The sequence below is a fragment of the Bombus vosnesenskii genome, unplaced genomic scaffold (assembly GCF_011952255.1).
Source record: "Bombus vosnesenskii isolate JDL3184/JDL3185 unplaced genomic scaffold, Bvos_JDL3184-5_v1.1 scf7180000013302, whole genome shotgun sequence".
Taxonomy (NCBI): domain Eukaryota; kingdom Metazoa; phylum Arthropoda; class Insecta; order Hymenoptera; family Apidae; genus Bombus; species Bombus vosnesenskii.
This window is the reverse complement of record NW_022882951.1, coordinates 922,863-948,730: the sequence shown is the minus strand read 5'-3', so window position 1 is coordinate 948,730 and position 25,868 is coordinate 922,863. Positions and strand designations below refer to the sequence as shown.

At 38.5% G+C, this 25,868-nt stretch overlaps 1 protein-coding gene across 1 annotated transcript; it reads right to left on the bottom strand.

The window, feature by feature from the left end:
• Positions 1–244: 244 nt before the first annotated feature.
• LOC117234205 lies at positions 245–24,997 on the bottom strand. Its single transcript, XM_033495191.1, has 5 exons — positions 24,860–24,997; positions 10,450–10,532; positions 5,831–8,594; positions 5,074–5,151; positions 245–4,421 (listed from the first exon to the last, which is right to left on the bottom strand). Exons 2-5 carry the CDS (start codon positions 10,523–10,525, stop codon positions 1,304–1,306), a joined length of 6,036 nt encoding a protein of 2,011 aa, XP_033351082.1. The 5' UTR covers positions 10,526–10,532; positions 24,860–24,997; the 3' UTR covers positions 245–1,303.
• Positions 24,998–25,868: the final 871 nt, after the last annotated feature.

Here is a 25,868-nt window from a genome sequence, read left to right as displayed (position 1 = left end):
TATGATAGTTTAGTAGCGGTTAGTTGAATTTTCTCATAGAAAAACGAATGTGTTCTTGCGGATAGAAAAATTAGATTTTTATTACTAGTTTCGTTCGTATATATGACATATACACACATGTCAGGGTATTATGTAGACATGCATCTTATTTATTATTTATTTATTTAATCATATGCGTATTTATAACATACTTTACATTTCGTCGTTCGCTTAAATACTTAATAAAAAGCATAAGTACCAACGAAAGATACGATCGAAGAACGAAAGAGTCACTTGGAGAATAAAAAAATAAAACTTTTCGTTGAAAGTTTATCAAAACCTTTAGCGTTCCCTAAAAAACGTTTCTATAATCCGGGGAAAGCGTTCTTGGAATATATCTTTTAATGGAAATTAGATTCTATGCGAGAAATCCTATTCCTTAACATTTATTTTTAAAGCTTGTCGTACTCATTCACGTCCAGGAACAACTCTTCCTCTTCTCTTGATCCCAATTGCACGATAGAAATTTTAATGAAACTATAGATTAATAAATGGATGAAGCAACATTTCTAAGAAAGTTTGCAAAAATTATCATTCTACGCAATAAGAATTATTTAAAACATATAGAAAGAGCAGTTCTCTTCATCGTCAGAGTATTATACTAACAGAGGGTGAGCTGTCTGGTTCTACGAGCTAAAATAACTTCATCATTTTCGTAACAAAGAAGAAATGTTCATTTCCAAACAAAAAGAAACACCCTTCTTCGAATATTATGTAATGTTAATATAATATAAAATGTCAAATTATAATATAAAGCATTTATATTATAAAAATGTTAAAGGAATCTTCGCAAATTATTAAAACAAGAGATATCAATCTCTTACGCAAAAATACAAAATATACATAATTCCAGTCAAATGCTAATTCTTCCCCGATCTTACAATCCTGCTATCTCAATGTTGTAAAAATTTAACAATACCTTGCTCTCAAAAAATTACCTTCTTCCTCCAGAAACAAACATTTCTTCCCTAAAAAAAAAACGCTGAATATTCAACAAGAAAGAAAAAAGAAAAAACAAACGACGAAGGTATTTCAGATTCTACAGAAAGTCACCCTCCTGGAAAGACCTTTCCAACCATAAAACGTCCGAAAATCGTCTCCACCCTCTCGAAATTCTCGAACAGATGTTAAGATACGAGGGATTTCCGTTTTCAAGACGATGTCCTGACGTGCTCGAAGAATAAGGTACGTGCTGACCTAGTGACAGTATAAATCGCGGTCGTCACTCGAGTCCATTGTATTCAGCTTCCTGGAAGGAGCCTATTCACTCCTCTCCGTTGATCCTCTTCTGCACGTGGCCAAGATATCTGGCAAAACCCTCGCTGGCGTGTTTAAGGAGCGTCAGACCGAGCCTGAACTTGATCTCGGCGATCTTCTTCACGAAACTGAAGAGATTGAAACCGTTCTGCTCGGTTGGCTTCGCCGTGGTCAGATCGATCCACTCGCTGGTGCTTTCGGTCGATTTCGGATTATTCGTCGTGTTACTTTCAGAATCGCTTTCCGTGGAACTCGGAGAAAAAGTAGGAGACTCGGTAGTCTCCTTCGCCGCTGTGGAAATCGTAGAAGTGTCCACAGGGGCAGCTGTGCTCGTTTTTAAAATCTGACTGTTGGTAGTGGATTCTTTCGGTCGATTCCTTTCGTCCTCTTTCTCTTTTCTTCTTTTATTCGCAAAATCTTCCATTTCCTTGTTCTTGTTCTTCTTCTTCTGAGTATAGTCTTCTTCGGGTATAGCTGAGTCAATGATATTAAGGATTTCGTTGCTCAAATCTTGCTCCTTCCCTTCCTCTTCCAATTGTCGTTTCGATGGTATAACTTGAATTACGGAGTCCCTTCTCTTTCTAGAACGACGTGTCTCCGTTGGAGATATCTTTGTCAAGTCCAGGAGAGACCGTTTAAGCTTCAGAGACCTAGGTCCATGCTCCACAGCAACCGCGGTAGGTGTGATCTCAACTTCCTCGTAAGTGTCATCTGGTCTAGCTGTCTCTACTGGACCATAGTTTTGAGCAGACCCCACAGGAAAATTGAAGTTCTGGTTTACATCGTGGTCGAACTGTATCTGCCCACTTTCTGTAGGCTCGTAACTGTTAGCCAGCTTTCCTGGGGTCGATAAAGAAGGAATCTTCTCTTCGTAAGGTGGGTACTCTTTGGGAATGCTTCCAACAACGAATTGTCGGTTGGCTGTGCCAGGAGCGGCAGATCCAACCACGTACTCGCGATGTTTAGACCTGTCATAGTAATTTGGAGTGCTTGTACTATCCGAATAACGATAATCAGTGTTCTTATATTTATGTATAGACGCTGTGTTCTCTGGACGATATATTGCAGATGAAGGAGGGTACCTTTGATCGCTTTTCTTGATTGGCTGAGCGTCATAACCTCCGTCGTAATGTTGGTACCTATAGTAATTGTTGTCATAGTCCTTCGAGCCAGGATACTTATTCTCGTCAATTGTCATACCCTGAAGAACTTTAGACAAGACCTCCTCTTCCCTTTGACCATAGTTTCCACCGTATTCGTCGAAATTATACTTATATTTAGGTTCAACCTCGTAGTTTCTTCTAGTGACGGTTCCTCCGAGCGGATACAAGAAGTAAGAAGCCAGGCCAAGTCCCAATCCCACCAAAGACATCACTCCAAAACTAGGCATCACCTCTCGACTCAGGAAGTTGTAAATCTGCATACTAATGGGAGTCGAAGCTGGTTTCTTCTTTGTCTTCGTCCAATTACCAGCCACCTTGGTCTCAGGTACTATCTTCGACTCCTGTATACCATTTTCAGCGATTGGTTCCTCTATTAAATCTTTCTCTGTCGTACTAGATATCACCGAAGAAACAGTGGTTGTAGTGGTGGATGTAGTTGGCTTTCGCCTTCTGACTTTATTCTTCTTCCTCTTAGGATTGTTCCTAGGTCTTTTAGTTGTCGAAGTGGACGTCGTCGATTGTGTGGTGCTCGTTGAAGTCGAAGAAACTTCTGTGTTTACGTTGATCTTGGTCAGTTCAGGATTAAAATCAAATTTCATTAAATCTATCCTGGTATTGTCCAGATTCTCTGTTTCCTTCTCTTCTTCTTTCTTAACCTCGTTCTTTTCCACTTTCTCGATCTTCAACACGGGAGCATTCACCTTAATGGGTTCTACTTCGATCTTTGTCGTCTCGTCTAGAGGCTTCTTCAATTGGACTTTCAATACGTTGTTCACCTTAGTACCAACTGGTTTCGGCTTCACAGACACCTCCACTAGATTATTCTCGATCGTAGTCGGTCTAGAAGTCGTAGTTACTTCTAAACTGGTGGCCATGGAAGAAGCCGAAGACTGCGTGCTAGTCTTCTGAGTGTCCATCGCGATAGACGCTTTGATCTTGGTCACGAACATAGGCTTCTCGGTGCTTTCTACCTTGTTCTTTGGAATGGTGATCATTTGAACCGGTCTGAAAGTAACCTTCTCTATCTTGCCAGTAGAAACAGTCTCATTTTTCGCAGAATCCGGCTTAACGGTAGTAGTTCTTCTCATAGGAGGCTTAGGCCTATTCTGTTGACTAGGTCTAGAAGGCTTCGAACCAGAAGGTTTAGATAATACGGTAGTCTTCGTGGTAGCTATCTTAGGCTTAGGTGTCGTTCTTAAAATCTGTATCTTCTTCGTGGTACTAACAACAGCCTCCTTATTCTCCAAATTATTCGCAGTAGTCTGTGGAACCTTCAAAGTGGTACTCTGCATGGACTCTACCTTCTCTGTGGTTTGAATTTTCTCTGGTTTCGATTCGGTGCTCTTCTTCGTGTCGACTGAGACAGATTTCTTTGTAGTAGAAGACTGATCCATGACTAATGTCGTGGATACGGGCATGGTAACTTTCTCTGTCACTCTTTCAGTGGTTTCCACTCTCTCCATCAAAGTCGTTGGTTTCACAGTCATTTTCACTTCCATTTGAAACGGCTGTTTCGTCTTCTTTTCTATCTCTGTCGTCTTCGTCGTTGTCGACGGTGGGTTTAGAAGGATCCATGTGGAAATTCCACCAGTGGTCGTTGCATGATTCTTATAAGCAGTCATCAGACGCGTTGAACTTAATTCTTTTTCGAGTTCTTCTTCGGTGATGGCCATTGCTTGACCTGGATGACTCGTCTCGAAGTAGTTGAACTTGGAATTGATCGGTCTACCAAATCCAATATTAGCAGGTGGACCATTGTTCACGTATATCTCTTTGATCGGAGTGGCTTCGTTTCTTTCGATTGGTTTTTGACTCGCAATGGGCCTCTTGATCACGTTGTCGAGGATCTTTGGCGGTTCTTCGGGATTGGTCACGTTTAGTAATTGAGTGGCCACCGTTCTTAAGGACTGATCGATGTGATGCATGTCTTTCAGGTGACGTTGCGTGTCGTTCGAATGGATACTGAAAGAAGATTGAAAGATTACGTCGATTTTCGGAAAATTAAAGCTTCAAATTTGTGGTAAATTAAATTGGCAGTTTAAATAACAATTGAGATATCTTTAAATTACATTAAATAGCAATAATTTAGTTAGCAGAGTGATCAATGGATGCTTGTTCCTTACCTTTCTATAAGTCTGTGAAATATTTCAGGAAAAGGATTGTTTTGTTAATCTTTATGTTAAAATAGATTCTATTATTTTAACTATTTTCAAGGATTTTATGATACAGAGTGATTTTCAATAATCTCTTTGGAATAATTGTAATGGCAAATGATTTTTGGAATATAGGATTGGAATTTGATAAGGCTATTTCTTAGGTATATGAAGATAACTATATTCTGCTGATAAGAAAGACATATGAAATGTGATAAATTATTGGTTGTATTGAAAGAAAGAAACGCATAATTTGTTCGTTCCAATGGTTTTATTTCAATTACAATTCACTGGCACAAATACTAGCAATGCCCTAGATACTCTAAAGAAAAGTACGTAATTCGAAGTAACGTAAAAGTAAATCATTATCATTAAAGGTATAGCATAAGTACATCTGTAATACTGTTCTGTGTGTGTATGTTTCTATTGCTAGGAAATCTCTTCGTACTCTGTATACTTACTTATTAACATAATTAAGTAAAGCTAGCGTTGGCGAGGTTAATTTTCTATTCTCTAGATACCATTCTATGTCCTTTGCCCTTCAAACGATTCATAAATTAAATAAATAAAATCTAAGAGTTATTTTAAAAAATATTAGTATTAAAGATATTAAATATTAGAGCTTCTAAAACTTTCTAGTATAAGAAAACTTTTTAATAATTATGCAATATACAGGCTGATCCAATAATTGTATTTTCTTCGTTTCTTTATATACAGACCACTTGTATTTCTGAAAATTTATATTTTCATAAATCCTACTAAAAATGGGATCTAAGCAGAAATTTGTTTCATAAACTAATATATTTTGTGCCTTGAAATTTTCTACGGATGCGTAAAATGAAAAGTTGTAGGTTATAGATTTCTGTTGCCCAATTTTATTATTTTAATTTGTAATTTGTAAAACTAACGTATAGAATATAGATTTTGTTATTCTATTTGTATTCGCAGGAGAATTTATTAGCACTGGTAACTTGCAATTATGACCACCATATGATCTATTTAAACTCCACCATTGAATCATCCTATATACGCCATATGTTCCTAACATCCACCTGGTTCTAACAGTGACACCCTTTGTTTCTTCGGGAACTATCCTAACTTACCCTGTATATCAACGCACGAGGTTCTAAATTGTCTCAAAAAACCCAAACTTAAATCTTCACATGATGAAAAATTATCAGGAGAACCTGAATCTGAAACTCTCCAATGTTTCATCTCTTCCTCTTCTTCCTCTTACTCTTCCATTCGTTCATCCTCCCATACTTCTCCAAAGACTGGATCACCACTTCTTCGATATTATACCAAAGGCTATCGCCATTATTATTGTTAGCCCTGCTAAAGCTAAACGAAGCAGGGAACAGCCAAGGATAGATAAAAGTAACGATACCAAGCATTCCAGCTGCAAGAGCGGTGAAAGGAGCAGCTGCCAAGCTGAAGAACCCATAATGCAAGGGATTGACAAACGTGAAATAAGTGAACACCGAAGCTATGGAATCCATGATACCACTCGGGGATAGGTCAAAGTCGTCGTCGTCATCGTCGTGACTTGGGCGACTTGGAATAGAAGATGATCCTGTGCCTAGACCTGCCGGAGAGATATTAGTAGATCCTGAGGAGCCAGGATTTGACGCAGCTGGTGTCACAGCTGGTCGAACTAATGAATTCACACCTGGAGAATCGTTTGCTTGACCAACGTCTGAGCCAACTTCTGCCGAAGAACCTGTACTGTCGTTTAACGGATCAGTTTCTTCTACTGCTTCTAAGGAAGACTCGACTGGAGGAGAAACTTCAGCTGGACTCGAAATACTGATCTGGGTATCCTGAATCACCTCCACGTTGGAAACGTCGTTTTGCTGAAGATTCTGGTTCTGTGGGTACTTTGAGGAGTCGTAGTAACTGTTCTGAGGCCACTGAGATCCTGGAGAACTAGGTTGGTAGATAGGTATTGCTTGATAATTGGTATCTGAACCTATTTGGCTACCATATTTGTCTGAGTCTCCATAAACCTGATAATTTTCAGGATTGGATTGGTCAGGCAGAGGGGGAGGTGTAGACTTGAAGGCGTTAGTGTTGAACACTTGGGAATTGATGATGATGTTCAAGTCTGTACAGCCTTCTTTGCTTTGAATAGTGTTATTGATTCTCGTGTAGGTGTTTATTAGAATCGTAGGACAACTCTGATCATAGGTTACCATCGGAGTCTGAGGTTTCTGATCAGGTACTTTATCGTTGTCCTCGTAAGAGGTAAAGCCTATGTGAACGTTTGGGCCTGGCTTCGAAGTTGTTGCGGTGGAAGGATACAATTGCGAGAGACTCGACGAAGGAGAGTGCGATCCAGATCCTGACGAAGCTAAAGAGGCAAAAGGGGGATACGAACCAGATCCTGAAGAGGTCAAAGAGGACGAAGGACTTGAAGGACCTGGCGGAATTGGCCTGATAAATCCTGGAGGCACTTTGGTCCCAAGAGTCGTCCTATTTGGCCTGCTCGAGTCTGTATTTATTAATTGAACAACTGTGTTTTGAGAAACCTGAGTCTGTGGATTGTGAACGAAAGGATCCTGAGTCTTGTTCCTCGATGGGCCACTCGGTGGCCAAATTGGCACCTTCTCCGCGGTATAGCTCGGAGGACGAAGAGGATAAATGAAGCCAGGCTTGAGCTGTGGAACGATATTCGGCTTAGAAGGCCTATTCGGTTCCAGATTTTGATAAACTGGATCAAAAGCGAGGCTAATTGGACTATTGAGTTGATCACTCTCCATTATATGACTACCATTCGTCATAAAAGCCGGGATTTTCAACCAGTGAACTATTTCTTGAAAATTGGGATTCGAAACAGGTATGTGATAATTGAAAGTGGAATTTCTCAATGGAAATGGTTTCTCAACCACCTCCTCTGGCTTCACATCCTCTTCTATCGTGGTATATTGATCGTAATTATGAAAATCTTCGTCGTTTTGAATGGCACTATTGGGCCAATTCTTCAAGCTCGTGTTAGAAATAGAAGAATTGTTCCTTTTGACGTGCATCTTATTTAAATGAAGCCTATTCTGATTCTTTTTGTTCGAATTAGAGGAATGATCTTGAGGACGACGAATTTTTGTTCTGTTGGAGTGCTTGGAGCCCCAATAACGATTGGAATGGCTGTGCACGGAAAGAGTCGACGGAATACCAACGTCTACGCCGTGTTTGTTTTCTAAAGGTAATTTAGAGGTAGTCTGATTGCGAGTCAACATGTTTGTGATCTTTCTGATGGCCGCGACGTGATCGAACGCAGTCGTGGACTCGACCTTTTTGTCCAGCGTGAGCGAAAACACTTCCTCCTGACCCGAGAATTCCGAATTCTGGCTCAAGGTTACGACATTGGATCCTGAATTATTCATCAACATATCATTCGCCTTTCTCCGCGGACTATCGCGCGCGAAATCTCGCGTAGGGCCATTTTTCGTGGAATTTCTTCTAGTGGCTATCTTCGCGTTCGAAATTCTCGAATTTGGAAGCGGTACGCGTCTATAACCTACATTAAGTCTCTGATCTGTTTTTGAGAAGCAATTGGCTGATTCTTTAGTGGAATCACCTGAAACAGTGCTATGATTCTTTGGCACTATAGGTTGACGACGAGACGTGTTTCTAAACCTGGTTAGATGGTCGCCTTTAATTGATCGTTCATGAAACATGCTCGTACTTTGTTTGTCGATTATCTTTCCTGAGTTTCTTGGTTGAAACTTCGAGGGATTCCAGAAGTTGTTCGAGTTCGGCCGAAGAAAGCGCGTTGATTCCGGTTGTCTCGTTTTATCGACACTTACCTCGACGTTAGACTCGATAGGAGGATTAACATTATCGCGATAATGTAAGTTAATGTACGGAATAGTACTACTTCCGGAATTCCACCTGTACCTGCTATCTTCTCGAACGGTGTGGGGCACGCCGGATCCTCTCCATTGCTCAGGATTTGGCCTCGATGGCTGAACTTGAATCGATCCTTCTGAAAATTAATTAAAAGTTAATTCATTTCTGAAATAAACTTTTACTTTGTACGTATTATTCGAAAATATAGAAAGATAATGATATAATATTTGTAAAAGCACGAAATGAGAATTGTTCAGGGATATGGGGAAAAATTATATTATATTATATTTTTATGCGAATAATATAATTACGTTATATACAGGGTGATTGTACGCGAAAAAAAGTCGAAGATATAGCATAAAAATTTTTTTTTATTTTCTTTTAATTTTTTTAAAAATCTACAGTGAGATCCGTTATAACGAAACGTGATGAAGTGCGCGCGTACCGAGCGAAAATTCAAAGTCGATTTTCTCGAAAACGAAAGCCTCGAACGAAAAATTGTTATTCTATATTTTCGACTTCTTTTTTCGCGTAGAATCACCCCCTTTCCGCTTGTACCACCAGTTACCAATTACCCTGTATATTTTATATTGTATAATTAGTTCTCGAATGAAAGAGAGGAAGAGAGATTTCTATTAGCATTAATATAAAAATATAACATTTCGAAAATTATGAAATAACAAGTATATACAACGATATGATAGGAAAATTACATTTACATTATAACGTTAATTAAATTCACTTGGGTTTCTCAAGTTTCCCACGATATTCGCCCTGTAGATAAAATCCGATCGAAACACATTGCACGCGCGTTATCCCACAGAATAGTCGTTTCGTAACAACGGTTGTTATGAATTCTTAGAAAACAACAGATTATTGATTGGAAGATTACAACAGCCGTAATTGGCCAGCGAAATAAAAACCTAGTTAGAGGGATAAAAAGAAGAAAGACACTTTTATGTTACGAAATAAAATTTTGTAACAAACAAGGAGCAATCGGTGGACGATCGTCGTTCGGATAGAAAATTTCTGTTGCGACTCCGGGAATTACATTTCCTGGTGAACGTGTAATCTGCGTGCAGACTGGTTCGCGTAATCACGTGCTACACACCGCGCTTTCCTCTGACACGGAACGTGGTCGATACGATCGATATGGTGAAACACGAATTTACTGGACACAGTAGCTTCGGTAGATACAAAGCTTTAAGAGAAATTTGCATTTCGCGATAAAACGCAGCTTTTCCTTTTCGCGAACGAAAGAACGACAGGAAGATATAAAGGAGTATACGCAGAATAAAATATATGTTGAAAACGTTGAGAATTACCTGTGGGAATTGAGAGCTGGGAGAGAGTTTAACAAGCAAAAATTCGTAATTCGACGATATCATCTGTTTTTAATAATTGAATATTTTCTACCTAAAAGTTAACGACTTCGAGTTGAAAATTTAGGCTATTGGTGTAGCTATACCTATGCATTATTTCCTACGTGTACGTATACTTTCAGGATGATGTAATTAATAGCAGCTACGATTACAAAATACAGAAAACGATGGAGCAAAATCCGCCCCCACGTTTTTCCATCATAAGGAAGCCTCGAAAGGAAATCTCGTTAGGAAAAAGATAAAACTATCGTCGTATCCGTGCTATCGTAATAATTTCAACATTTTAATAGACACGAAAGACAGTCATCCTCGATAATTGTATAGCGCGTCGCTTGATTAAAGACTTTAAACTTCGCCTTGTTAAATGGAAAGTTTCATGGAAACTAGCAACGTTTCCCTTAGAGGATTCGCAATCAAATAAGTACATAGCCTGTTTGCGACGAGTAACCGACAATCAGAACGTCTAGTGTTCGCGGAATATCCCTTTCCTCTTGACTATTTCACGCGAAAATATTTAACGTTTCCTCTATGAAATAAATATTTTTCCCTCGAACGATTCACGTTTTATGGATAATCGTAACTATGTTCATGAGAAACGTTGATTCTTACCGGTTTTCTGCGGCCTGGCGTTGCCCGATCCTGACAGCAACAGGACCACCACGATCTTTAACAGCTTCATCCGCATTTTTGCACTGAAACAAAACGAGAAATAGTAGTTTCATCTACCCACGTATTTGTATCTTTTTGACTGCGTAATGTCTACGGTACATTTAATGATTTTTCATCCGTAAAACTCGTTCGTATTTATATCTTCCTGCCTGAGTGATGTTAATCATGGATTTTGTAATTCTTAGCTGTATAATCCAAAAAATGATATTACAAATGTTGAAACCTTTATAAACGCAAGTAATCTCAATGTTTAACGTTAATATTTAGAAATATAGTTGCAATTGTCTGCTTTGACGTTTAGCGAATCAATGTTCTAGTGTTTAAAATTTCGAAGATATAAATTTCCTATTTGAATTTAGCTTTGCCTATGATTTTCTACAATTGAACGTTCTCTCGCTTATACTTTTCTTTAATCGTCGATTGTTGTATTAGGTTGTCCGAAAAGTTTCTTTCGTTTTATAAGGAAATAATAGACGCACAATGTTTCTTGTTTCATATTAGTTTATTGAATTATGCACGAATATAATAATAGAAATATAACGAAAACCTAATTCGATAAAATAGTATAAAACAGGAATTATTGTTCATCTATTATCATCTTATAAACCGAAAGAAACTTTTCGGACAACCTGATATCTTAGAAAATATATTCTGCTTACAAAAACGAAGCATTAAAAAGGAATAATAAAGAAAAGAATTAAGGACCAGGTTTATCCTCGACCCAATAATCCACTCGATTTTTATTCAGAGTTTATCACGAATGGAATAATTTTAGTAGCTTCACCAGGAAGCACGTGCGCTTCTTCCTCCAGAAATTAACCTCGACCTTATCGAAGGTGAGCCAACTTCGTAAGATGAATCAGTGGAACGATCACTTAACGAAACGTATCCGAAAATGAATGTACGTTACGATAAATTACAGAGCAATGACGCAATGACGATCGAAACAGGTGGCTCGATCGTTTTCCAGTGGGACACGTCGGGAATGTTTGATCGTCGATTTGCGTACGAAGGTCTCGATCGAGGTGATCGTTCGTATTCGATAGCCACGTCTTGGTCGTTCGCTTCGCGATGCCGATCGCATGGAAATGAGGAGTTTTGCGGTCGTTTCGCGACACAGACGCGAAGGAACACACCGTTTAATACTCAATTTTATTTTATGACTTTATTTTATGCAAATCGAAACCTTGCGATAAAATGTGAATAATCCTTTTTTTAAAAACGTCCTCTTTCTTTTTACTTTTCTTTCTTATTGCTTTCTTCCTTTTTTGAATTAACTCTTTCTTCTTTGTACAATTTCTTCGTCAATTTTATGCAACCTAACAGATACTCCAAAGGCTTAAAAATTAAAGATGAACATTTAAAACAGACACTGGAGATGTTTAAAAATACCAACTTCATCTTGGAAATATTATTGGATTGGCAACTAAGTGATTGCGGATTTTGTCAATACCACCTAATGACAAAATCCGCGATCACTTAGTTGCCAACCAATACAAGCAATGGAGAACTTAAACTCTAGAAATTTTAGTTCCATCCAATCGAATGCTACAGCAGTTACTTAAAAAACTCTAAAATCCATCCAAATCACGTATCCTAATTAAACTCCATCGAATACTATAACCGGTTCAGCCTAATCCTACCAGCCGAAATTCCATCTCAATTAAACCCAAGCGTTCGTCGTGTACACCGAGCCTGACCAACATCCACATTCTCCTTTCAATCGGTGCCCAACATTGAGCGCGTTCCAAGCTCCCCGGTGGTTTCTCTTCGAACGCCGTAAAAGTATCGTGTTTTTTCTTTTATTTTGTACCGTTGCATCTTTTTCGTTGATATTGGTGTCCGGTAACGGTACCTGGACTATCAATCTTCTTAGTCCCCCCTCCCATTTGAATGTGTCGGTGTGAGCACATTGTGCATCCTCCGACGTACACACCTGGCCGTAAGCGTCACAACATTGACAGACATTCCGTACAAATCGAACGTTACCGACTACTTTTTTATTTTTCAGTTATTTCGTTATAAATCTGTTATTTGACTCGCATTGTACAGTGGCGGACGAAAGAGAGCGTAAAAGTATGGTGCTCTATAAGCGTCAATAACGCTCGTACTGACGATTTTCTGCTACGTTGATAACGATAATCTGCTTTGCAGTATATTTCACGTTCGTTCGTTGCTCTTGTCAAATATAAATGCGTTTCGTAAGATTATAGTCTTCGTAGATTTCGTACTGTATAGCCGTGAAGCTTTCTTTCGTCCGCTACCATACGTATCCTATAAAATAAATATACTACGGTTATTTACGCAAATTCATGTTTTTATGGAGGTAATTAGGTAAATGAAAGCCAGGCAGAAAATTATTTTACTAAATACTATAACCGGTACTGTACTTTCGATGCTTTATATCGCACGCATTCTGCCCACTTTTGCATATTCGAATTTCCTACGAATGTAGAAAAACACGCGGTCTATTTGCAAGGAAAAGTATTATAAGGCGAAGTAAAATTCGTTTCGGCGTTCCATTAAACGTAATCACTGGGTGTCCTGATATATTTATGGCCAACGGTGTAGGCCGGCAAGCGTGTCAGAAGCCACTGCAAATCGTCGGAGAGTGTTCGTAGCTCGATTACAACCAACGTACCGTTAAGTCGAAATACTTTTGATACGTGTGTCGCGAATCGCGAATGTCGTTTCAGCGATGCATCGTCACGGTATTTCCTCCGAATGGACCGTGGCCGTCGTCGCGTTTCCAGGTCGACGGGTTCCTGAACGTTCTGCCACGTTTGGCAATGATTTTCATAGCTTGTAGCTTTGTACAAGGAACGTAGAACGATGGAAATTGGATAATGGGATTAAAATCCTAGCGAGGCTAATGGAGACGAATATGTCCTTGCGCCGATGATTTTTTCCATGGCTCGTCTAGCGTTTTGCGATAACCGAACGATAGGGAAATTAAACCGACAACCGTATGGAGATGAATCGTTCGATTTGCGAAAAATTGAATACCATTTACGTATTCCGAGATTAACATTGATAGACTTCTAGAAAGTAGAAAATCGATCACAGGTTGGTCAGTTTAAATCTCGAGAGACTCGATCGTTGAGAGAATATTTCTTGCGTTTCTCTTTCATCTTAGCTTTGTTATCTCGAAACTGCTTTGAAAGCTTCTTCTCGTTGAAGGAAATTCTTCCTTCTTCCACCATGGCGCTTAAAACCGTCTCGAGAGAAAAACGACTTAATTACGCGAACACGATCATCCTGTAAAATAGTTGGTACTCGAGTTTCGCCATTACAAAATCTAAATTGCTCGCTTTATGGCGTGAAACCAGTTCCGGTACGAACCACCGTAGACGGAAACCTGTCGAACTTGAATAAACATAAATCGACGAGCGAATCCTCAGCGAAACGCACGAAGCGCGCGCTCCTTTGACTCTCGCGGATCGAAATCAAAGACCAAGCCGTCTGAAACCTTGGAATTTCTCTTACCTGAATCTCAGAATCCTCCTGGAAACCGCATTTAATCACCAAACACGCGCAATAACGAGATACGAAGGAAAGCAGAAAGCTACACCAAAGAAAATATCAGAACGCGACACTACAGAAGGCAAACTACTCGTCAAACTGAAAGACAAACGGAGAAACACTGTTCGAACCGACTTGAAACTCGAACGTTCTACGAAGATGAGACAAAGCTAGCGATCGCGGGACGAAACTAGGATCATTGGCGGAGGAGTAGACGCGGTGAGGAATCGCGATCGTGTCGTGCAGCAGGACGATGTTTCGACAATGGTGCACGGCTGACTGAATCTACGACTCGAAGGTTGGAGAAGCGGTGGGCCCGGCGTGCACGCAGCCTGACCACCGGGTAATCCGGCAAGGTGGAGAGGCGCCTCATGCACGAGTCATCGGGAACCCGTTACTCCGCGTTGCCTACGAACGAGATCTGCTCGGGTTGAATAACCTTCGCTGCGCGGCGCGACGTGTATGCTAAAGCGTGTTCGTGACTACCTTGGCCGATCACCTCGGGAATTGGGTGAATCTCCTGGATGATTCGTCGAGACGAGCCAACGAAAACGGGGAAGGACGCGCGCATCGGAACTACCACGCTCGATTCGGGTTACGCGTATGACGTAACCGCACACGATATGCGAGATATGTCGGCGATGTTGCGAAATTTGTCGCGTTTACGGGAAATTCGTAGGCAGAAAAGTACAGGGGATGCGTACAGCAAGTACGAAAGGTAGAAATATCTTTTAACGAAGATGGACTACTATGATTTCTCTTTTGTTAAAGACTTAACAGAAGTTCTATCGGGTTGGCAACTAAATGATTTGCGGATTTCTTCATTAGGTGGCATTGACTTTGCTTTAATTTAGAACGCAAGTACTTCTCTCCAACGATGTTACAACTATGCTCTGGTGTTCTATCGGGTTGGCAACTAAGCGATTTGCGGATTTTGTCAATACCACCTAATGACGAGAGCGTAGTTGTAACAGCGTTGGAGAGAAATACTTGCGTTCTAAATTAAAGCAAAGCGTGTTCACATCGTACCGCGATCGCGTGTTTCGCTGCCACGCGACGATAAAAAGTTGTATGGGAAACCCTGACACTTAACGAATTACGCGTAATTAGTTAAGAAGAAGGTTGATTCGTTGTTCCGTAATAGCGAGCTTTATTATACTCGACGCGTTAAATCATTGCGAGTGAGTTGCATAGCTGCGTTACATTCAGTCGCCGTTACGATCAAATCTGTTTTTCTGCTTTCGTTGCAGGAAGTCGACCGGGAAACTGTATCGAATTCATACTGTTTGGATAATTTAGTTAAATGGCTTGAGAATAAAAGATTATTAGGGTTCTGTAAAACGTACAGGAAGTTCGACTGAAAAATTTCACCGACTTTCGAGATCTCTACGACTGTTTCCTACGAAACATGGCTTAATGTGATCCACACGATGAATAAAACATCGATTCGACGAACGAACTTCGCCTAAACTTTTATCGCTGAACCTAGTTGAGGAAGGAAAGCTTCTGCGATACTCGATTGCACGAATAATTTCCAATTTATACAATTTGTGCAATTTACGCAATTTCGTTGGCTATTTGGCGGTTTACGACCATCACTATGAAGGAAGAAATAAAAGATGGAAACGTTCGTTTAGAGGAAAAACGATCTGTATTAGGGTAGAGCCTTCGTTATCCGAATATTCAAATATCCGAATGGAATGTTTATTACTAAAAGATACTCTTTTCCTGTCACGAATTATTATATCTGCGGCTTGATGCAGGAAATATCAACGTCGGTGCTTATAAATAAATAAATAAAAATTATATTAGCACTTAGAGTTATGTGAAAAAGTTCGTGTTCAAGTTTCTGCTGTTTCAAATTTCTCTTCTAATACAAAGAGGAAGAATTAAAGGACATGCTATTTGTTTTATCTACGTTGACTTTGCTATTTTTAGCAGAAACTTTATTTCATGAAAAATGTTTACGTTGAGGTATATACAGTGCCATTATAGTAATTTCCACATAGAATTTGAAATTGTCGTTTTTTATATAGAGTGCCCAATTATTTACAAACTTAGTACAGAGTTTAACTGATTTTTGCAAAAATATTACATTGGCGCTTGTTGCACCAAGCCACGCGTATGTATTAGAAAATAAACAAACGAAAGCGAGACTGTACCTTCTCATCAGCCGAAAATTTATGTAGCTTAGCGGCCAAAAAGATACGCAGCCCTTAAATATTTAATCAAACTGACAATTTTCTCATTCTCTGTTCGAAGAAATGAGATTTAAGGGGGTATTCTGGTCTAGAGGCATGAATTTCGGGCGATTTTTGAAGCTCTGTACAAGCGAAACAACAAATATTTTTGCTACCCTTCTTTTTAGCATTTGTTTATTGATATTTCGAGATTACGTAAAAAATTCACTGAAAAAAAACTCAATATTTAAAAAGTTATGAGCTGGCAAAGTGGGTGCTGCCAAGAAAATGGGGTGTCGTGGCGTGCACGATATCAACCCTTCTGGTCATCCGAAACAAAAAATGCGAACGGATTCTTAATTAGTATGGATGCCGCTATCGTTTGAATCTTGGAAAAGTCAACACAACATTTTTTCACAAAATGACGGCTGTTTGAAAAAAAATGTCTTATTTCGCACGTTTTTTTGACAATTCCGAACGTTTAAAAAATAGTAATATTAAAGATTTTGAGCTGAGCGTGGTCCGGACGATACAGGAGTATATAAGGAATATTCGGACCAAATTTAAAATAAATCGGTTCGTTAGAACTTGAGATATCGTACACGCCAACTCGAAAAAAGTAGTTTCGAGAAAAACGAGTTTAAAGTTTTGAGACGTAGCTATTCGAGCAGCGTCTATCGTTTACTGCACATTGGTCCCGGTCGGACCGGAGCAGATGCTGCGTCACAAAAATGGCTGTAACTCGTAAAATAATTGAAATTTTAAAAAATCCTTTTAAGGGCATACTCTCGAATGTCTAAACTTTGGAAATATGAAAAAAATTTTTCGATTTTTTCAAATTTCTAGACCAGAATACCCCCTTAATAAAAATCGATTGTTCTATCGTCCGAAAGTCGCATCAATCAAATATTTCTGCCTTCCTATTATTTCTGACTGTATAAGTCTGACTTACATTTTAATTTATATCCTACAGGATATTTCTTTGAAAGTACTAACACCTTAAGACTTTGTAAGATCGCTTTGATAAAGAATTAATTACCGTAAAAATTGCTTTAAACGGTACAATCACGGAAGTGAATCGTTATATAGCATTTTTTTAATTTTCGTCAGGTGAATTATAAGCTCGATATATCTCATATTAGGCTGAACTGAAAATTGAAAACAATTACCACGATATTACGTGTACTTTACACGTAATAATGCAGCGTATGCTGAGGTTGAATAAGAATCTGAACGATTATGAAAAAGACTGTAAAATTAATAAAAAAAAAACAAATTTATATATTGCATATACTTTCCTCGCTAACCACGAGGTCGTAAAAGATCGCTTGCCCTTAACGCTCGAGGTCAATAATTTAATAATAATCAATAATTTTCAAAGTCGAATCATCGCTATTCAAAGTCGCTTCAAGTTCTTAAACCATCATCGACGTCGCGATATTAGCACTGAAAGTCACTTACGAGTCGTTAGCAATTATCAAGATCGCTTTGCTTCTTCCCAAGGTCGTTTGAATGCCATGGCTAACTATCAAAGTCGTGTCATTACTATCACAGATCTAATTCAGTGAAAATCAAATATTCGGCGCTTCTCTCGTTTATCTGTTACGTAAATGATATTTATCAATTCTGTCAATTTGCTTTCGTAATGTTCGTCCTTTTTTCAAAGTTTGCTGACTTATATCCGAAAGGTACTGTTCTCAGGTACTGTTTACGATATTCCACACCGCGAATATAAAATGGCACATGGTGATTTAGGTTGCACGTTCTCTGAAACAACGAACTGGCGAACGAACATACAGCGTGGAGTTTGATCGTATCAGAAAGCAGGAACGTCGGATACCGTACATTTCCCTGAACCAAACCCACGGAAAACAGTTTGAATTATATGGAACGCGAGATGTGAAATGAGTGATCCATTAATTATGCGTGGGCAACGGTTATACCATGGTATTTTAACCTGAGAAACTAACTCGAGTTTATATTATTCCGAAAACAGATCTAACAGTTCGCCAGCGAAGCGCTATGCAAGAAGGTCGAGTACGAAGATAATTTCGATACAAATTGCTGACATATCCAATATAATTCCAACGTGTTTCAAACTAATTCCAATAAACAAAAACAAAAATTGCCTTATATCGTGACAATAATTGACACGATTAAAACGTTTTACCTTCTATTTTCTCTTATTTCTTCCTTTTCTTTTTATCGTGCCAATTACAGCCACGCGATGGATCTCGACCTAGAATCGAGAAAAAAGGATCATAGTACTTCGACATACCTTTGTAATCCTAGCAGAGACCGTGAAACCGGTTCCAAGGGTAAGTACGTTCATCGCGATTGTGATCGTCGAACACGCAGAAGATCTGTTTTTACAAGCACCACTTGCTTCCTAATGGCGATACATTCTGCAAGAAAGGCAACAGTACTCGCCACGTGGATAACATGCTGTTGCGTTCTAAATGTCACTCAAGATGCTCGATATTCGCTTTTTGTCCGTTAACGTCCGCGTTTCGAAGATCTTTCTCAAAACTTTGTTAGAGAAATACCAACAGTCGCGTATATATAGCGATATGCAAAACTTTCTCAGCGGATCGATCTTTTAATTTATATTCATCAAAAGCGATGTAAAAGAAAAATGTTAACCAGTGTCGATGAGATGACAGATATTGGAAGAATAAAAATAAGATTCTTTAAAATGTAACTTGAAAAAAACATTATACTCTCGTAAAACATTTCCACGTAATTATAATACAATTAGCTTGAAATTGTTCCACGAATAACATTAAACAATACTTTTACAGGTGTAATTAACTTCTAAATATAACGTTTCTCCGTTTGAATTTATTACCAAACGATTTTACAGCAGATCCTGACCCTGGTATTTTCAATTTCCTCTGCTAACTTATTACTCGCTCGGACATTTTAACAGGCAATTAAATTCACTCTACTAATTTTCCCTGTTAAATTTACGCTACGCCGAGCTTCAGATTTACAACGAAATTTCACTTTAAGCGAAAATAACGTTGACAGTAATCGACGGCATAGGGATATTGGTCTTAGGGAAACTGGTTCTGGTAGACGAACGAGCGTCTATTTGGATTCGTTGGGTCGAAACGAGAAACGCGTGAACGCGACAACGCGGAGAAGGCGGACATCCACTTCCGGTGCTAACGCCATCGACTCAACGGTGCAGATAGATCGGATTGGGACGCTAGATTACTCCCTTTTGTCGTCAAATGTCAGATGCAAGAGGGTGCAATAGTTGCACGATTTCGTGAAGAAAACGCTAACGTAAATTGTAGATGAAGTAGATCTGTTTCTGTATTTCGTTTTCGAAGATAACGTCCAAAATAAATAAAGCACCCAGTATGCGTAAAAAAGAAAAAAAAATAGAATACCAAAAAGGCTTCGATGGTGTCGATATAGAAAGAACTGTTGCAGACAGTTTTGGATAGGAACAATTTCGTCGTTTGGTTTGTCGCAAATTTGTTTAAAATGTACCTTCTTGCGCGATAATTTATCAGCTAATAATTACACCGCTTATGGTTGTACGTTCATGGAAAATTTTATTGCTCGTAATATGCTCATAGTGATACTTGTGCTCCGGTCAGCTGTGCGATCTAAAATTCGCTTCAAAATTTGAAAAAAGGAAGCAGAAGATCGAGACGGATTATCGTGTCAACGAGTGAAAAAAAATTCAAGTACGTGCTTGAAGATAGCTTGTGGGATATCTCGCGAAATCTGGGAACAAAAATATAAGCGTTGAATATACGTAAGCATCGGTCTGTTACATTTAAATACCTTTAACAACGTGCTAGTATAATAAAAAAGGATCAAGATGGCTGTAATTACCATCCCTAACGAGGAAAGCTGGTAAGTCGAGCACGCGATTTAGAGGTATCGAGGGAAATTAGAAAGGAGAAAAACGTTAGGTACAAATACAGCTGGTGTTACACTACTTTGTACTAATTTCAACGTCTTGTTCGAATAAAAAGATTGTATCAGCGTGTACGTCTGATGTTTAATTATCGTCGTTAGACCGCGGATTTTTATGCGTTTACCGAATGTTCGACGATTACGAAAATTCACGTAAAATGTAAAAATACATGAAATATCCAAAATACAAGATACTCATCGTGACAATTGTTAATTTTTTATGAAATACAAAATTTATTAGAACAGAAGAACTATCTTATACGTAACATAATAACTTGAAATATTAACGAACAGCCCTCTATTCTCTTGTACATCTCAAACAGCAATGAATTTGTTTCATCGCACATTCATTCGTTCGACACATACGCGATGCGCTTGTCCCACGGCGATTTCCTTTTGTCTTCCTCTCTTTCATTCCTCGCTGGTACAATACACATGTACATACATCTATTTTCTAAACTTGCGTGAAAGTTCCATGTCCTCACTTGCGTTTATAAAAATAGGAAATTTGCAAAAATAGGAAATTTGCAAAAATAGGAATTTTGCAAAAATAGGAATTTTGGAAAAATAGGAATTTTGCAAAAATAGTCCGCAGTCTAATCGTCATTTCCGAACGACAATTCTTTCGTGAATACAGCACATGTGAATTGTCCTATCTTCTTTTCGCTTTTCATAGTACATAGTACAGGAAGCATACGATATTCGAATAAATCGAACTCTACGCATCCCTGTAAGGAAGAGAAGCAAATCTCGGGAACCACCTGCCGGAAGGTGTGCACATATAATAGGGGAACGTGGTTACCGTGCCAGAATCGTAGGCAGCCGATGTGGGACATAGCGGCACTTCTTACGGCCATAGATACCTTTCCCATCTGTTGCCAAACGACGCCTGTCGACCTCACTGTCGCCAGACCATTTCGACGCGTGCCTGTGACCGCTACGACGACGAGGAAAGAAGAAAGCAAAAGAGGAACACGAGTAATTAATGCCGCCTCCGCGGAACAATGGTCGGCAACTATTCGAGAACAGGCTTTCATTATCATCGTGGAAAATGCAGGAAGAATTCGAGTATTAATAAACTTTAACGTAATTGCCTGTGTTTCATGATTAGACAAGAAAAGATTACGGCACGACGATTGTAATTTTTAAGTGTGCTGGGAATTTCTTTGAAAAGTTAAGCGTTTAATATTAGAAGAGATTATTTTCGATTGTATATAGGCAATTAGTTGTTTAAAATGGGATTCGACGTGATCGTCTCTTTTGTATCGTTCAATGAATCTTTCAACTGAAATCTCACATTATTATAGAACGATCGTAATAGTCTGTCTCGCGTTGTAAATCATCGTCGACGAGTGGAGATTGAACGATTCCCATGACAAGTCCTGATCGATTAGCGAAGACGCCAAGATGCGGGAAATTACTAGGAAATCGCGGAGAAACGTTAATCCATCTGCGGCTCTTAATCGTTATCGTGACGACACGTTGATGAAAGCTTACGTTTCAAAATAGCAGAATATGAGAAACGCGCGTGGCAAAACATGTCCTCGAAACACAATTCGTGGAATATTTGCGAAATCCGGTTTAGAAGCAGGCAAAAATTAAGAGAATACCATCAAGGTGTCATTGTTTAATTTATTTCTAGATCAAAGTGGAATTTTAATCTTTATTTGTTTATAAACTTGATAAGAATTGAATCTTGTCTTTGGAAAGCCTGATGCATTAAAAGTATTAAAATTGAAACACGAATCTAATCTTCGAAAACATGGTAAATAGCGTGGTTAAATGTTAGAAGAAAACTACTTATGATCACTCATTTTCAATGGAAAAAGAAATCTAAAAAAAAAAGAAGATTAAAACTAGGACTAAATACTTCAATTAAAACCAAATATAACACCATACTTAACCACGTAAGCCTGCAACCTCGCTTTTCCCAACGTCGTGTCGCCTGCATGAAACGTCCTTCGAGTCCACGAAATCTATTTCTTCTATGTTTTTGTGTCTTTAAAAAATCCTCCAAAATTCTTGAACATACTTTCAAGTTTCTAGAATATCGCCCGAGTACTTTTTAATCGACATCTACGTGCTAAATTAATTTTTTCAGGCAGAGTTTAAATTTAAACAAAAGTATGAGAAAAATGAAAAATTAATGATAATCGCTGATGGAAAACGACCCAGTATGCGAATCGAGGGTCAAATACTAGAAGGAAAAAGACTGATAATCCCATGTATCTAAATGTAATACATAAGAAACAAAGAATCATTAGCAAAGAAGAAGAAAGATTTCCACGATGAAGCGACGATTCGAATTAATAAAATTTCCACCGTGTCTGACACCGTAACGATTCCCCGAGGGTTACGTCATCGACGCGTAATAAATAATTAAGAGCAACGTCCGCGGATCGTTGAACGGGAGCGCTTCCGCAACGAGCGGACCGTTATCTATCGAAAACCTTTTTTAACGCGAGCCGCTCGACAACCAACCGATCCCGCCAAGTAGCTGTTTTGCATGTGCTCGTTGGATCTCGCAGGAAACCAAACCAGGATGATCCACTGAAAAATGGATCGAGAACGATGCTAATTAGAACCTTGAACTCGTGGGCCGCAGGCTACGAAAATTCTCGTTCGACTATCTGAGCAGGACACGCATCCGGTCTTTGGAACATCTTACTTTAGATCATGCTCTTTTAATAATTAGAATTATGTAGATGCGCGTCCAAGTATAGCGTGCACAGAATTTAAATAAAAATGTAGTAAACGAGCTTTCGGCTTATAACGTTGAACGAATGCATGCGAATCGAAGGAAACAAGCTTTCCTAATGTATTCGATCGGCATTTACGCTGTATCCGATCTCCATTGATAAACCGAGAGTAACGCGCGTTTCATGTAATTGCATGGATTGGTATTGTACGATTTTTTTTTCTTTTGGAAGAAACTGTTCATTTATTAGTGAAAACAAGTGAAACGAAATGAAGTAAGATTGGAATTTACTGGAAGAGAAAGATTAATGCGGTGTTGGGGAAGTTTGCCGATGATAGGACGAGGAAATCGTTTTATGAGAAGATGGCGAAACGAACGTGACGTTGATGGGCAAGAAGGTTATCGATCGTGAAGAGAACGAAAGTTTCGAGGAAATCAGAAACAACAGCCGAAGAAGGAAAAAGTAACTCTGGCTTCTTGAAACGGTACTAATTGCTGCCGTCGCGTTCGTGATAATTGACGAACACGTGAAACCTGGGGATAACGTGTGCCAACTCGTTTTCAACAACTGGTATTCCCACATGCTGTTCGTATAAAATGTATCGCAAGTAAGAGGAAGAATCTCTTTTAAGAATATATTCGACGAGAGTGAATTTAAGTTATTATACAAACTTGATATAAAATAGACGAACATTGTATAAAAATGAATTACAAAAGTTAATTATAAAGGATGATAGAAGTAATTGGCAAACATCAATCGCGTATACTTTTGTTCGAATAAATAGCAGTTGTATCGATTTCGCAAAGAAATATTCTGTAGCGATATATAAATTTCTATTATCTATAATGAATCTTTTTTATCATCGTTTACGATCATTCGTAGATCATCAGATGTCTGTAAAAAGAATATTAAAATAATAAAAAATACTCAAGCATCTAGAAACCGAAATATCTAAAATACCGACTACTTTGATAACTTTAATTAATTAATAAATATCAGGTAGTATCATTAGGAAAAGTATAGCAATTAAAAAGAATATGTCCGAAAGAAGCGTTAAATGGCGTTAGGCGAGTGGCATTGATCGAAAGAATAAATCGTTCAATCGGAAGGAAGCGTTTTGCTTCTCGCGAAAGTGCGCGTTAATTATACCGTCGTTAATTACATCGCGTGTAAAAAAAAAATAAAAAATGTTTGTAAACAACGGCAGTACCATGCCATCATTCACCGACGATTTCCTGCATGAAATTCTGATTACCATCGTCATAATGGCCACCTACATTCTGACTCGCCGCGAGCATTGTACTCTACACGCGATAAAATCAACTGCAAGCTTGATTGCATCGATCGTGACTTTGTAGAATTCGTAAATTACGTTTGAAAGATTGTCGGTCATTAAGTATTTACTGTTTACTTTATTCAATACGGTGTTACGTTATTTCATATTTTATCTTGAAAAAAACCTTAATATATCATTCATAAAATATCGCCAACCCATAACTCTACTAATCCACTGATTCATTGATCCAATTTTCAAGATCTCTTTGAACATCGTCTACTGTGTATTATTAAATATTATTTCCATCGAGAGAGAGAGAGAGAGAGAGAGAGAACATTCTAATTAAATCGTAATTTTGAAAAGTCTCAAGTGAATAATTTCAATGTTCTTAAATTCCAACTTTTAGATACCACATTTTTGAATTTCTCCAATTATAACAAATTCCAGCTGTTAATTGGTTCGATTTGAAAAAATTCCAGCTTTTAATTTTTCTAGTTTCTACGAAACTGCAGTTATTAATTTAACCAACATCAAAATTTTCAGCTTGAAATTTCCCAAAATTCGAGAAACTCCAACTTTGAACTGTGCAACTTACTGATTTGGATTCTTAATTTCTCCAACGTATTGGTATCTTTTATTCTCGATATTACGACTTTAACTTGCAAGAATTTATTTTTCCAGCTTTCGTAAACCGTTTATAGAATCTTTGCTTCTTAAATAAGTTCCAGGATACTCACCTACTTTGGAGTCGTGACTATTCCTCGCGTACCCTCTCGATTCCTCCTCTATTCGCTCCAGAGGAACACGCTGGTTCGCTTCGTTTCGTTTTATCCCGATGGAATCGGCAGTCTCGACACGGTATCGATTCGATTTACGCGAACGACAACTTTCTGGCTGGCGTCGATCGCGGCACTTCCGTTCCTGAAACGGAACATCGATTCACGGTCAAGGTGAACGATTTGTCTTGGATCGTTCGCTCAAATCACGCGTGAAACAATCGAATTCATTGATCCACCGTGAAATCAAGTCTATCATTCTTGCTATAGAATCGATTCTATTTGTATATCCAGGGAAAGTGTAAGAAAAATATGAAAATTATCAAACGCTATGGTAGCGAGCTGAAAATCACAGCGATACGAGTCAAACATTTGAGAATTCGAATTTAGTTATTTATATTTTAAAGGTATCGTCCCTTTGATTTCGTAAATAATTAAATTATAATTTTATTCTTTGCTACGATGCTTTTTCACGATATGAAAAAATATAACGAACATTTCGTAATAATATGGAATCGTTGGCGAAAAGTTGGTAGCGTCTTTGACGATCGATACGATCTGAACTTTTGCCGCGTATTTCACTATTAGATTGAGAATCAACGAAAAGATTTTCAAAAAATCAAAAAAAAAAAAAAAAACTAGTGAAGCTACTCGATAAGTACATTATGTTTGCACGTGTTATGGAATAAAATTTGTATTCTATGAAAATAATTTTCATCCTGACAATACATAAGGTGGATAATTCGCGATAACAAGGTATTTTATAAAACTGAGCTACATCGCTATGATTCTCAACCAGCCAGATGAGAATTACCGAATCAAATGAAAAGTCAAATTAAAATGTCAACGTTATACCCGGTAAGAAAATTCAATGCCTTCAGATTCGTCTAGGATTTCGATTTGTATGCAGATTACTGGCTTTCCTTTTCTATCGAGAGATAAGACGTATTCACAGCTTACTGCACGTCAC

Coding starts and splice junctions, on each gene's coding strand:
- LOC117234205 (XM_033495191.1), bottom strand. CDS start 10,525: ATGCGGATGAAGCTGTTAAAGATCGTGGTGGTCCTGTTGCTGTCAGGA. Junction 8,595..10,449: donor CGCCAGGCCGCAGAAAACCG/GTAAGAATCAAC, acceptor ATTAATTTTCAG/AAGGATCGATTCAAGTTCAG. Junction 4,422..5,073: donor TTACTTAATTATGTTAATAA/GTAAGTATACAG, acceptor ATCTTCTTTCAG/TATCCATTCGAACGACACGC.